At 40.3% G+C, this 15,610-nt stretch overlaps 2 protein-coding genes across 2 annotated transcripts; both read left to right on the top strand.

The window, feature by feature from the left end:
• The first annotated feature begins 189 nt into the window (after positions 1-189).
• adsl (adenylosuccinate lyase) lies at positions 190-10,035 on the top strand. Its single transcript, XM_079746282.1, has 12 exons — positions 190-444; positions 2,308-2,511; positions 3,103-3,147; positions 4,338-4,417; positions 4,845-5,016; positions 5,163-5,209; positions 5,475-5,565; positions 5,804-5,873; positions 8,343-8,490; positions 8,623-8,803; positions 9,002-9,178; positions 9,840-10,035. Exons 1-12 carry the CDS (start codon positions 301-303, stop codon positions 9,924-9,926), a joined length of 1,446 nt encoding a protein of 481 aa, XP_079602408.1. The 5' UTR covers positions 190-300; the 3' UTR covers positions 9,927-10,035.
• A 2,560-nt stretch (positions 10,036-12,595) lies between these two features.
• On the top strand, positions 12,596-14,189 carry tmem150b (transmembrane protein 150B; the record flags this gene model as incomplete). Its single annotated transcript, XM_079746148.1, has 3 exons — positions 12,596-12,721; positions 12,872-13,049; positions 14,047-14,189. The coding sequence occupies 3 exons, from the start codon at positions 12,596-12,598 to the stop codon at positions 14,187-14,189; spliced, it is 447 nt and encodes a 148-aa protein (XP_079602274.1).
• Positions 14,190-15,610: the final 1,421 nt, after the last annotated feature.

The following is a 15,610-nucleotide window of genomic DNA, read 5'->3' as shown; positions in this document are numbered from 1 at the left end:
GCAAAAGCACTTAGCAATACCTAAATATTTTCAATAAGAGCAAAGAATGGAGATAGCAGTATACGCTGTTTATTTTTTTATATTTACAAAAAATCGATTGACCTTTCACCGTAAATTATTGACTGTACGGAACAATGATTACCTCACGCCGTACGTCGACCATGAGTGTCGTAAAAAGATAAAAACGCTTCCATGTGAGCTCGTTCATGCGGCAGTGCTAGCTGACTTGTCTTTAGACAGCTAGTTGATAAGCTGGAATAATCATTGAAGTGTGTCAACAAAACGAGTTTGACTGCAGTCATGGAAGGATCGGATGAGTTTATGAAATATCGCTCCCCGCTGGTTTCCAGATATGCCAGCAAGGAGATGGCCTACAACTTCAGTGACAGGAAGAAATTTACAACCTGGAGAAAACTGTGGATCTACCTGGCCAAGGCGGAAAAGGTTTGATACATTAACACAGGCTAGTTAGTTAGCCACCACTGCATCTTTACATTATAGTCTAGTTAGTAGAGCGGCATAACGGGTCGTGAAACCTGTATTAACCTACTTTATAAGAAAAGGTTGCGACCTTTAGGCAGACATATCAAGTTCCCTGTTCTAAATATAGTTCTACAGGCATCCCCTGTAATGAACAACACTGGAATACTCTGTAGTGGGCTCAGCTGTAGTCTTATTCAGGCCAATACAACGGAACTCGACGGAGTCAAGACACAAACCAGGCTTTCCTACCCAAGGAACCACCATATTCTGTAAGATAGTACACAAATATCATCCTGCAGGCCTGACATGGGTATAATCTATTAAGTAAATAGAAACCAGATCTGTCAATGTTTAAACTATATAATATCTTCAGTTACTGAATCTTTGAGAGTGCCCTAATACTGTGTGAATGATGCATATGCACCTTTAATGTAGTTTAATTGGAAGCAGCATCTCCACACACACACACACACACACACACACGAAATTGGGTCATTGAAAGGCCATCAGCTGGCCTGGCTAAATGTCAAAGTAACAGGAAAGTTTCACCTTAAAGAAGAATTTAACTTATTTTGCTTGCCGAGCTGGCGAAGCATCCTAGATACGTATGATACGTATGATATTGTTCTCTCCAACCGTCTCACATTCGTAAGTTGCTGGCCATATTGGTGCCCCCATCCCCACAGAACACTCATTTAGGTGTGTGTGTGTGTGTGTTATCATTGGTTTGGCGAAAATGATATGTTTGTTGGGTACAAATGTTACAATATAACAGGACACAGAACAAACATTTATTTGGCTAATAAACTCTGTTTGCCAATCAACTGTCTCGTTGTGTTATCTGTTAGCAAGGTCACATGACCATTCAGTGCAAATTGGAGGCACTTGTTCCTGGCATGTGATGTGTCTTGTGAGCAGAAGCCCCATTTCCAGAAAGTACTCTGGGAATATGACTGAATGACTGGGAGCTAGGTTCTGAATTGCATAGTTTATCCCTTTTTTTTTTTTTACCTTTTATGCAACTTATTTAAGGAGGGAGCAACCTGTCATTTGACCAGTAGATTAAGCTGCTGTAGTCTATTTCTCAACATATTTTAGCGGTTATTGAGTCAAAATCTGTACTTTATGTCTAGCTCAATGATAGAGCTTGGCATTGATACTGCCAGGGTTAGTTGGTTTGGTTCCCACTGGGCCTACCCTTGCTAACAATGTATTCACTGAAAGTATTGTAAGAACCTTTGGATAAAAGTGTCCATTAATGACAATGGAATTGACATTGACTCCCCAAAACATATTATCATCATACCCAGTGTGTTCGATTCCTTCCTTTCAGTTCCTTAGCTTTCCAGAGCATGCATTCAACCATGGGAATACAACCTAAAAATTGCAAATATAGTACACAAAATGCATAAAATAATCAAACCACTTCAAGGTTTATATTATAGGACGGAACATGTGTAGGGTTTCAGCTGTCCTGATGTCAGTGGGGAGCTCGTTCTACTATTGTGCAGCCAGGCAGCAAACAATCCATAACAACCAACAGTTCCCACTGTGGTTTGTATTTCAGGGAATGTTTATCCCTTAAACCTGAACATATTTGATACAGTATCAGTGTCCGTACCCTTCTGATGAATGTGCCTTTTCATGGACGCGACAAGCCAGGGTAAAGGGGTTCCATTCCCACTGGGGTATATAAGACCCCCCCAACACACACATACACACACACACATGTTTGCCAAAGGCCTATTATATTCCGATGTATTCTCTCGACCCATGACTACCCCCATCCTCACCGCCTCCCCCACCCCCCTCTTCCCCCTGCAGGCGCTCGGTCTGCCCATCAGCGAGGCCCAGGTGGTGGAGATGGAGGGCCACGCGGAGGACATCGACTTTGCCATGGCGGCGGACGAGGAGCGCAAGCTGAGGCACGACGTCATGGCTCACGTGCACACCTTCGCCCACTGCTGCCCCGCCGCGGCGCCCATCATCCACCTGGGTGCTACTTCCTGCTACGTGGGGGACAACACCGTAAGGGACATATATGGAATCTATGGTGTCTCTTTATAATTTCTTTGGATTTATTCATATATATTTTTTGTCCTCTTTTGGATTTCAGCACTGATTTGACTAATGAAATGTTAAAAATGAATCATAAATTGCGCTAGTAGTTATCAATGCAGTTACAGTGTCTTGGGCCATTGGATTGGGATTATTCAGATCTTGATATCATTTTGGCAAAAAAAACATTTGTATTTCAAATGTAACTTAGTTGAGGCTGATTTGGGTCATTTTTAGCTGTCTTTCTCTCTGTACAGTACACTATGTGCAGAGAAGAGCGGTGTGAGCCAGAAGTTAACGTGTCCCATGGTACACAGACCAGGTGTACCATAGACCTGTCCTGACCTTTTTAAAATAGATTCACATCATGCAAGCAAAGCTGTCCTTTCTCTCCTAAGAAAAGCTTTGGTCCATGCGTAAAAGATCTGCCTTGCAAAGTACAGATGGTTACCGTTAACCCTTTGTAGATGTTGGCAGGTGCACAATTGTTAATTAGAGTACAGTAACACTTTCCCTTCTTTGCCAACTCTGTTTATTATGTTTTTATTTTTCTTTCCCTAGGACTTGATCATGCTCCGGGATGGATTTGACATCCTGCTGCCGAAGGTGAGGCTCAGGTGTGTGTGTGTGTGTGTGTGTGTGTGTGTGTGTGTGTGTGTGTGTGTGTGTGTGTGTGTGTGTGTGTGTGTGTGTGTGTGTGTGTGTGTGTGTGTGTGTGTGTGTGTGTGTGTGTGTGTGTGTGTGTCCTCTGTCGAATCCTCAGCTGTTTGTGTCAACAATCTGGATATAATTTGATCATGTTAGAGTGGTTTTGGTTAAGTAGCAGTACTTCATTTCTACAGGGACATAATGATGAGATAAACAGATGTTATGGATGATGAGATCCTGGAAGAGTTCATGTGTGCGTGTTGGGTTATGCATATCTGTGGTGGGTTTGTGCGCGTGTTATGTAATTGTGTTGCTATGTTTGTGCTTGAAATGTGTGCTGTTTTGTGTGTGTTGGGTTAGGTGTATCTGTTTTTGTGTGCGTGTGTGTATGTGTATCTAACGTTATCATCAATTCAAGCGAAGGCTATAAACGTGCCAGAGTGTGACTACTAATGCCTCGATGGTACAAGTGTGTGATCTGATGTGCTGATATATTATCTTTATTTATTTATTTTATTTTATTCGCAAAAGGGTGTGCTGAAATTAAAGAAATTAAATTAAAGAAAATAAAGAAATGTCGTTCTTTATTTGCGTGGCAAATTGATATCGTTTTGAGCTTTGTTTTCAAGCTTTATCTTGCATTAAAGGATGTATCTATGTATTTATGTATCAATTAGAACTAAAGTCACAAGATGTAGCCTGTAATGCCTACCAAGTTTTGGTAGATATTAATCCCCAGACAGAACGGTGTGTTTTTCGTGTGTGTATATAATGAGTGTTTATGAAAGGAATGGCCTATAATGTTTAGTTAGGCTAAGGCTACCTTAGAAGATAAGGTAAGGATATAATGAGTAATCATTTTTGCAACAATGACCTTAACCTTTACTAGTAATACAAGTATAGGAACATAAAGATCCAAGCCTTTTGAGAACTCTAGCCGTATTCTGCTTGCAAGGTGATGTGTCTCGGACACAAGAACACAGTGGTTTGCAGAACCGAGGTCGGTCGCCTTCGTCGGCATTTCATCTTCCATCTTTATGTGGCGCTAGCGTTTGTTGTTCTGTGTGTGATTATTGTCTAATTTTTGGTCATGCGTTAAAGTGTGTGCACATGAAAACATGCTGACACCCCCCCCATCTCCCCCCCAGTTGGCTAGGGTTCTGGATAGACTGGCCAACTTTGCAGAGAAATACGCTGACCTCCCCACGCTGGGCTACACACACTACCAGTGAGTTTCACTTGAAGAGACGAGAGAGGCTGTCTCAGGAGATAGCCACAGTTGTTTTTGTTAAGGCATTTGCTATTTTTCTTGCTGTGCTGTTATTTAGTGTGTGTGTTTGTCTGACACTTCTATCTGACCTGTACATGTTTCTGATCCATTCTTTCCTGCATGTATTCCTTGCTTTTATCCTCCTGTCCTTCATTCTATCGATGTTTCCTTCCTATCTTTCTCGCTCAAACTCCTTCCTTCCTTACATGGTCCCATGCTTCTGCCCTGGCCGTGTCTCTCATTATTACTCTCATTGTCTCCTCATTCCTTCTCTCCATCCTCCTTTCCTTCCTTTCTCTATCCTCCTTTCCTTCCTCCCTTCGTCCCTTCCTTCCATCCCCCTGTCCTTCCTCCCGTCCCCCCTGGCTGCCTCCTCCACCTCCAGGCCGGCCCAGTTGACCACGGTGGGGAAGCGGGCCTGCCTGTGGGTGCAGGACCTGGCCATGGACATGAGGAACCTCCAGCGTGCCCGACACGACCTGCGCTTCCGGGGGGTGAAGGGCACCACGGGCACCCAGGCCAGCTTCCTGCAGCTGTTCCAGGGCGACCACGAAAAGGTGCGCACCCGTAGAGATCCACAGTGGTCAATGCATTTACAGTCATTTTGACAGCGGTTCCAGACCTTTTGCCACTCGATGCCCACTAAAACACTTCTAAAGTGTATAATGTCACCATGCTTACGTTGTGGCTTGGTGACTGACAGGTGGAGGATCTGGACAGAATGGTGACCGAGATGGCTGGCTTCAAAAAGTGAGTTCCATACCCACTCATATAGGTTGAAAACTCAATCCGCCATGATCCCTTTGAATCTTCACTAGACCTTAATTGGACAATAGACAAAGGAAGAGCTCAACTGTTCTATGTAATGATGAAATAGAAATTAAACTTACAAATTCTTTATTTCAATGGGGCAGAGGCCAGTATTGCTAAGACTATTGCTATGGGAATCAAATTTTTAAGTTGACTTCCTCTTTCCTCCCATTCCTTGCTTCCTTCCTCCTCCCTCCTTTCCCAGGTCCTACCTGGTGACAGGGCAGACGTACAGCCGCAAGGTTGACATCGACTCTTTGTCAAGCCTGGCCAGTCTAGGAGCCACCATTCATAAGGTGAGAGAAAACTGACTGGGAATCGCATGAAGAATGTCGTCCCCTAGTGCTGGACTATCAACACTACACATATAAACGAACCCTGCAGAGATTATTCAAAAATTAAAATACATTTAGATGTCTACAATCGTATTGTGTGATTCTGATTAAAATATATATTTTTTATATTTACTATCCTGTATACTTTCATAACCATTTCTTTCTATTTTAACCTGGTTTTAAATTCTATCACTGATAGATCTGTACTGATATCCGTTTGCTGGCTAACCTGAAGGAGATTGAGGAGCCCTTTGAGAAAGAACAAATAGGTATTTATCTGCTTTCGAATTTTTTATTCGACAAGTCAATGTATCTCACAACTAGCAGGAGATTGTTTGGCCTATAGGCTCCTTAAAAAAAATGTTTAAATTCATTGGTCATCTGATGAAAGCATGAACCAAATTATCAAATGGTACTAAAAATTACTAAATAATGAATAAATAATATCAATACATATGTATCAATGAATAGATGCATAATACATCAATAACTAAATCACAAGAACGTAAATAAATCTATATTATATTAATATTATAACAGTAAAAAATTGTTTTCTAAATAACGTACAGGATGACTGTTGCCTCCGGTATTGCTGTTTACAGCTTTCCGGAGAATCGCTCAACAAAACAAATTGTGATAACTAGGGTTGGGAATCACAGGGTACCTCATTATACGATATGCAATACATGTCCCACGTTACCGATAATATCATGATACAGCGATTCTGTGATTATCAATATATAGTTTGACAATCCTAGAACAATACATCACGATATACAGCGCCTTGCAAAAGTATTCACCCCCCTTGGCTTTTTACCTATTTTGTTACATGACAGCCTTTAGTTCAATATTTTTTTAATCTGAATTTTATGTGATGGATCAAAAAACAATAGTCTAAGTTGGTGAAGTGAAATGAGAAAAATATATACATAAAACTATTTTTTAGAAATAAAAAACTGAAATTTGCCATGTGCATATGTATTCACCCCCTTTGTTATGACGCCCATAAAAAGCTCTGATGCAACCAATTACCTTCAGAAGTCACATAATTAGTGAAATGATGTCTACCTGTGTGCAATCTAAGTGTCACATGATCTGTCAGTACATATACACACTTTTTTGAAAGGCCCCAGAGGCTGCAACACCTAAACAAGAGGCACCACTAACCAAACACTGCCATGAAGACCAAGGAACTCTCCAAACAAGTCAGGGACAATGTTGTTGAGAAGTACAAGTCAGGGCTAGGTTATAAAAAAATATCCAAATCTTTGATGATCCCCAGGAGCACCATCAAATCTATCATAACCAAATGGAAAGAACATGGCACAACAGCAAACCTGCCAAGAGACGGCCGCCCACCAAAACTCACGGACAGGGCAAGGAGGGCATTAATAAGAGAGGCAGCAGAGAGACCTAAGGTAACCCTGGAGGAGCTGCAGAGTTCCACAGCAGATACTGGAGTATCTGTACATAGGACGACAATAAGCCGTACGCTCCATAGAGTTGGGCTCTATGGCAGAGTGGCCAGAAGAAAGCCATTACTTTCAGCAAAAAACAAAATGGCACGTTTTGAGTTTGCGAAAAGGCATGTGGGAGACTCCCAAAATGTATGGAGGAAGGTGCTCTGGTCTGATGAGACTAAAATTGAACTTTTTGGCCATCAAAGAAAACGCTATGTCTGGCGCAAACCCAACACATCGCATCACCCAAAGAACACCATCCCCACAGTGAAACATGGTGGTGGCAGCATCATGCTGTGGGGATGTTTTTCAGCAGCCGGGACTGGGAAACTGGTCAGAGTTGAGGGAAAGATGGATGGAGCTAAATACAGGGATGTTCTTGAGCAAAACCTGTACCACTCTGTGCATGATTTGAGGCTAGGACGGAGGTTCACCTTCCAGCAGGACAATGACCCCAAACACACTGCAAAAGCAACACTTGAGTGGTTTAAGGGGAAACATGTAAATGTGTTGGAATGGCCTAGTCAAAGCCCAGACCTCAATCCAATAGAAAATCTGTGGTCAGATTTAAAGATTGCTGTTCACAAGCGCAAACCATCCAACTTGAAGGAGCTGGAGCAGTTTTGCAAGGAGGAATGGGCAAAAATCCCAGTGGTAAGATGTGGCAAGCTCATAGAGACTTATCCAAAGCGACTTGGAGCTGTGATCGCCGCAAAAGGTGGCTCTACAAAGTATTGACTTTAGGGGGGTGAATAGTTATGCACATTGACTTTTTCTGTCATTTTGTCCTATTTGTTGTTTGCTTCACAATAAAAAAAACAAAAACATCTTCAAAGTTGTAGGCATGTTCTGTAAATTAAATTATGCAAATCCTCAAACAATCCATGTTAATTCCAGGTTGTGAGGCAACAAAACACGAAAAATGCCAAGGGGGGTGAATACTTTTGCAAGGCACTGTATGTCTAACTATGAATACATAGTGACTGTGAAATAGGTATAGTGTTGGATATCTGTCTTTATTCATGGTCTAAACTGAGTTTTTCAGTTACTTGTCTTAAAAAAATACATATTTAATAATGAATAAATAATTAATTGAAAATAACGATATTTGGCGCCAGTCTATCGATTCTCGTATTGCAAATAGAAAGGCGCTGATATATTGCTGTATAGATATTTCGTAACAGCCTCAGTCATAACTCTGTTTTCAAGGAACTCAAAGGACACACCCACTTTCCATTTTAGTCAGATATATTTTACATGCGTGTATCGTGCGTCCAGGTTCCAGTGCCATGCCCTACAAGAGGAACCCCATGCGGGCGGAGCGTTGCTGCAGCCTGGCCCGCCACCTGATGGCGCTGCTGAGCAACCCGATGCAGACAGCTTCCGTCCAGTGGCTGGAGAGGACGCTGGACGACAGTGCAAACAGGTCGCCCAACCCAAGCACTAAAAAACAACACTGAATGCCTTTTTGTCTGTGTGTCTATCTAAGAACCTACATAAATAGCACAGCGAGGAGCTCACTAAAGGAATCTTTTTGGGACCGTTACGGTCGCCTCAGGAGGATCTCTCTGCCGGAGTCGTTCCTGACCGCCGACATCATCCTCAGCACGCTGCAGAATGTGACCGAGGGGCTGGTGGTCTACCCCAAGGTCATCGAGAGACACATCCGCCACGAGCTGCCCTTCATGGCCACAGAGAACATCATCATGGCCATGGTGAAGGCCGGAGGGAACAGACAGGTGGGCGGCAGAAAGAGTCGAGATGCAGCTGAACCTCCAGCTCTGTCGTTGTTGTTGTTGTTGTTTCGTCTATGTTGCAGTTTCCGGAATCTATTCAAAAGCCTTTGTTTGAAATGTTAATTATTCAAAGGAGTATGCAAAATGTAAAAGTAAATTGCTTCTTCCTTCTAACTATTACTACTTCCTGCCGTGCGCAAGGACTGCCACGAGAAGATCCGCGTGCTGTCCCAGCAGGCTGCCGCGGTGGTGAAGCAGGAAGGCGGAGACAATGACCTGCTGACCAGGGTCCAAGCAGACCCCTACTTCAGCCCCATCCTCTCTCACCTGGACACTATCTTGGATCCCAAGACCTTCATCGGCCGAGCGCCCCAGCAGGTAGCCCTACGTTGTCCTGGCCATTTCCAAACCGTCAAGAACTTTATCAAACTTTATCAAAAAAATAAATGATCTAAAGATGTTGGTTGAAGTTGCAATACGCAACACTTCAACTGGCTAGTATCTTAAATAGCTGTACATATCTGTATTCAATGCGGATCAATTGTGTTTTCCATGTTATCAAAATAAATAACATCCTATAACTTATCGATTTAACCTTTTTGAGTATTAATATCGACACTCTCAAAACCCCTCTCCCTCTTCATCCCCAAAGCCGAGCTATGCTGCTTGGCGTCACACAGTTGCACAGACATGTGCAACTGTGTTATGTCCACAGTTTTATTATGTCCACAGTTAGTGGACATAATAGGATGTAGGATGCAGTTTCATGCGTGTATGGGTAGTGAAATGCTGGTGTGGCCAATTCCACACACTATGCAACATGTGTTGAAGGCTAAAAAGCAAAACATTTTAGTGATAGTCCAGGGAAAACATCACGTCAAACATATTTGTGCTTAAAATTGTTATAAGTTATTAAGCCAGATGGGAAATCTGGGTGTCACAGCAGAACGTACAGAACAGTAGTAGAAAGAATTTTAGAGAAAGTAATAAGCCATTAAAGGTATGAACTCTTCTTCTTCTCCATTTACTTATTTTCTAGGTTGCCAAATTCCTCTCTGAGGAGGTTCGCCCAATGCTGGAGACGTACAAAACCAAAATGGATGTCACGATTGAGCTTGAGCTGTGAGACACACAAAAATGCTTCCACGCACATGCAGTGGTCTAACTGGCAACAAACTGTGTTTGTGTTGACATTGTTGACTGTTACACTGAATAAAATAAGATATATTTCAGTTAAAATGGGTTGTATTGTATCTTTCCATCTGTGATTTTAATGAATATTGAAACTGTCTGGTGCCTTTTTTATTGTTTGTTTTACTTCATGCAGTATGTTGTTGAATTTAATATATTCATAAACCGTCCGTTGTCCGTTACATTCTCAACCAAAACTAATAAGGTCAAGTGTTACAGTGTATATAAATGCATTTAAGATTCAGCTTCTGTGTGGTACAGATGAAATCTCCAGTTAATTAATTACTGGAAGAGCTTAGAGAATGTTGTAGATGAGTGCCTCTTTTTTTAAGAAACCTATTCTGTTTTCGGGTAAGATATGAATACTGATATAGATATGAGTTCAGGGTTCTAAATACTTTGTCGGCGGCCGTTGTGTGCCTGCCTTTTATAATTAAGGGTTGGGAAAATTATTATTGTACTTGAAGTGGACTTATACTTCAAATCTACACTAAGTGTATCATACTTAGTTTGTGTCTGGCCACATGTTTGTCTTTCTGTCTTAAATTTTTCTATGTGTATTTATCTTCACAAATTGTAAATACAGGTCATACAATTGTGTGTATAAGTTACTGTTCTTTCAGACTGCTAATGGTGACATTAACATTTACACAATATTGTTATATATCACGGCTAATGATTCAAACCTAAATTTGATTAAGTCTCACTGAGGCTCATTAGATCAAAGTATATGGAACTATAAAGCATGGGATCGGACTAAAACTAGTTTTCCTTTCTATGAAGTTTTGAACCTCATATTTTGATATATTTTATGGCCATATCTTTTCGTTATTAATGATTGCACAGCCCTATTTGTTCATATATATATATATATATATATATATATATATATATATATATATATATATATATATATATTCATACATTAAGGACCCATTCAAAGCTTGTGACCTATTAATAGTCATATTTTCCCCTAAACCATTGCCAGGCTTAAAGGCAGGTGTTGGCACACCCACAGCTGGTTTTATTAGTGCTTGATAAGAGGTGTTAATAAGTATGAAGTTTGGATCTTATTGAAGTTGCACTTAGCTATTACAGTAAGAAGCTGTTCAAAGCCTGAGTGAGTATAGTCTATTACATAGCTATGCTTTTGTTTGATAATGTTTCATATAATTGTATGAACCTTGAAACACATGCACCTTTAACTTATTTTCTCAATAATGTGATCAACTTGGACCTACTTCCTTTATGTGTGTGCCACATATGCCTTCTTATCTGTAACCTTTTCATTGGTATTTAGTGGTTCTCTAACGTGATTGAGAATGTCTGTCAGTCTGTCCTTCTGTAGCAGGTTCTGAGCAAGAGTTTGGATAAGAGACACAGTCGGATGACATCATGTTGTTATGGCTGTTGCTACCAATCTGCTTCACTGCCATTGGGCTGGTTGGCATAGCGGCAGTGTAAGCATTACTTACGCATATTGATCAGCAAAATATTAGGACTAAATCTCAAACAAGTGATCTTAATGCACTGAAGTAGAAAACTGAGTGGTTAACACACAGACAACATGGAAAAGTGGATCACAGTGGACTATTACATGCAGAAAACCCAGAACTTTTATATGAATATTAATTAGTAATAAGGTCATTAATATCTGTTAGGTGTGTTGTTGCTGTTTCCCATGGGTCCGTCAACATTACAGAGAGCTTTCCGCTCATCAGGTAAGTAGGATAAGACTGCACTTAAATTAAATTATACACTTATATTACATGCATACTACTTACATATTAACATATCAGGGGTTGCAGAAAGGACAGACATGACAAACTACAAAATTATATCAAGCTATTCAATAAGCAATGTAAAAATGTAATAGCATGTACTTAATGTTATAAAATTGTGGAACAGCAAATACAGTCTCGTTATGGTTAGGAGTTGAGGTTGAGGTTAGGAATAGGCGAGAAGGTTACGCACTATGGTAGTGTTAAGCTGTTCCGCATCGTTGTTACTTATGAATTACATGCTGTTAAATGTTGTTGCATTGCTTAATACACGTGTAATTACACTGTAGCAAGGACACTGTAATGTAAGGTGTTGCCTAACATTACATTTTTCTCCCGTTAAAGCTATTGCGGCAGCTACCAGCCCGAGAGTTGCATCTTCTCCCAGATATGCAACATCTGCTCGCTTTTAGGTTACGGCATTACAATCTTCTTAACTGTTAAATATATTAAGGAATTACTCATTTATAAATTATTAGTTATTAACTCAAAATATTATTATGCAATTGATATTATTGTGTATATGTTTTTACATAATAATTCTTAGATTATTACAATGATATTTATTTCTAATAAAGAATGTAACTTAATACTATTTAATATGATCTAATAATAATAATAATAATAAAAAATGTATATTATTGGCAATGATTACAGTTATTATTATGATCCTTATTACTTAAATATATATAATGTAATCATATTTGTATGCATTTTTTCTTTATATAACTGGGGTTGCTGACCATATCTGGTTATAATCTGTCTTGACTGATACAACCCATCTTCTGCATCAATCCCCTCCTCCCCTCTCTGGATCCTAGGCATGTTGATTGTGGTGATCCGCTATCAGCAAATCCGGGACTTGGACTGCCATCCTAAAACCAACATGGCCTGCCTGGCTCTGGGGCTAACCTCCTCGTCAGGGATCTCCCTCATGGGCAACTTCCAGGTAACACATTTTATTTATAAAGCGCTTTACAATGAAAAAGTCCCATTAAAATATTTAAACGCTAACAAATCAAATATCGCAGAGAGGGGAAGGCCAAAAGCAATTTTAAAAAAAAGGTGTGTCGAGTCATGTTTTGCCCCGTCCCATCAGCATTCGGTTGTGATGGTGCTGCACTTCTTCGGGATGTTCCTGGCGTTCATCCCAGGCCTGGTCTACTTTGCGCTCCAGTTGTGGCAGATGTACCATAGTGCTCCCTGCCACCAAAAGTACTGGCTGGGGCCGCTCCGGGTCGCCTGCTGCTCGGCCTGCACCATCCTGCTCATCACTGGTATCCTACCGCCTCTGGTTGATAGAGATATATCCTACATAATGTAGATGGATGGATGATATACTCTGTTGAGTAGAAATCCTCTGAGTAGAGAATGAGTGGCGTAATAGTATTCTGTTCCGTTTAATTGCAGATTTATAGAGTAGAAGTATACAGGTATCATACTTACTAGAGTAGTGTAGAGCAGTGTTTTCTTTGTACTTCCCTACAGTTTGAGAAGTAATGTGTATGTGTTTGTTTGCTTTGACTTTAGATGACATCAACACACAGTAACAGGATACCGGTCAGGCACATGTGAAAACATTGCGTCCACTATAGGCTTATGTCACCATGCAGCCTTAAAAATGTAACGCAAAATGCATTTTCAGCAGATTGATCAATTTATTTATTAAGCATTCAAACACATTATAGGGATTGCATCTGCCACTGTATCAGGTCAGGTATCGTACCAACTTTTTCTTTCAACCTTTATTTATTTAGGGAAGGCCATGGGAGCAGGCTCTCTTTTTCAATAATGCCCTGATTACAACACACAATAAAATACATTCTAAACTACAATAGATATAAACAGTAGGTCAAACAACCAGAGCCACATATTATTCCATATAAATAATACAATGCGGAAAATAAGAAAGCTATTTAAAACAAGTGCAACCCTTATTTAATGCAACTTCAATCATCTCATTGGTCGTCTCAATTGAGACCAATCGCTCCAGTTATAGTTACTCCTGAAATCTATTCCATCTGTCAGGAGCATAAAAGTTAAAAGCAATCTTTCCTGAGTTACTATTGGTGCTTGGAATGACAAGTCTAAAGAGTGACCGAGAATGAGTTTGATATGTTGTATTGGCGGAATTTAGCAGTGAATATAACTACATAGGGAGCTTTCCACATAAGGCCTTGTAAATAAATAAAAGACAGTGTTGCTCCCTTCAGGATTCAGGATCAAATGCTCAATTGTGACGGCCATCATATCCTTGACTGTTTGCCTTACCAGGGACGGTCCTGTTCGGTGTGGACCACATCTCCGGTGCGGTTGCGTGCGAGGTCCTCGTGGTGACGCTGTTCTTCTGTCAGTTTGGCCTCTTGGCTGTCGACTTCAAACACATCGACTGCCTCGAGCTCAGCCTTTCAAAATAAATATAACATGAGTATATCATATTTGAATCCGACAAGAAGTAGCCGTTGTTTCGCATACACGCTGAAGATTAAAAATGTTAAGGAGTTTTGAGGGGAAGAAGCTGCAGAAGTTGTTAAGGGCCAAAAAAATAGGTGATTAGCAATTATATAAAAAAGCATAACTAGCAAACCAATACATAACGGTATAACAACAAAGGAGAAAACAGTTTATTTATTTTTTTACTTTTTTACTTGCCAAATACAACTGCTATCTTTTATTTCACGGAATGCCCATTACTCAGAATCCTACAGATACATGTACATGATGATTAAGTTGCCGGAAAACAGCCTGGGAAAATCCTCATCGGTTGTCTGTTAACTAATAAATGGCGCTTGTTGTATGAATGCAATATCATACTACCTCAATGGTTATCTTCGGTCTTTGTACCTTCAACTGAATTACACCCCTACTGATACTCCGGAACAAAGCACAACCTTGTGTGTGATAGAGCAATGGAACAATCTGATGTTGCGTTATAATCTCAGGATTACTGTTGAGAAAGTTGCCACAGCTTTCTTCACATGTGCATTCTTTGCTATAATTTTGTAATTAACTACATTAAATGTCAAATTATGAAACATCTATCTTATCAATAGGATTATAAGAATATTTGATGCAATCCTGGAATTCTTTAGGTTTGAACCATGAGAATGTTGTGATTCCAACAACATTTTTCTTAATAACACTAATTTTATAATTCAAACCAGTGAACCTTCAATTAAGGCACACTATTTTGAATTCCTTAGCATGCATCACTTCATCAGGGTAATGGATTGTTTCTTATCTGTCAGTACAGTACACACACACGCACGCATGCATGCACACACGCACACATGACAACAACCCTCCAATGAATACCAGGAAAAGTCTGTTCTTTGTCTGCCACTCTCTCTCCCCACCTGTCAGCTTGTATCAGAGTACAATAGAGAGAGAGAGAGAGAGACAGAGAGAGAGAGGAGAGGTGGGGGGGATTGTTGTGTTTGCAAGTTTTTCCTTTTTTCCCCAAATTATTCTCATATACAGTGGTAGGGATAAGTTTAGGCACCCATGCTAAAGTTGACTAAAAAGAGGAATAAAAAATCAACAATTAGCTGATTTGCATTGATGATTTGCATTGAGAAATCATTAGGTTAACCAACAGCAATTTGGCTAACTGGAAATGACCATGTATGATGAAGGGTATGTGATGATGTGGGGCTATTTTAATTCCAAAGGCTAAGGGAAATTAATCAGGATGCATTGTATCCTGGACCCATGAAATAACTGGCCTTTAAAAAAAAATCTGCCTGCCTCTATAGGAATTTAACATAGGGGTGTCTATACTTATGCACCCTGTATTTTAATGGAGCACATTTATTTATGTATGAGACATTATTCATTC

This window comes from Pollachius pollachius, assembly GCF_949987615.1.
Source record: "Pollachius pollachius genome assembly, chromosome: 11".
Lineage (NCBI taxonomy): Eukaryota > Metazoa > Chordata > Actinopteri > Gadiformes > Gadidae > Pollachius > Pollachius pollachius.
This window is presented reverse-complemented; position numbering and strand designations above follow the sequence as displayed.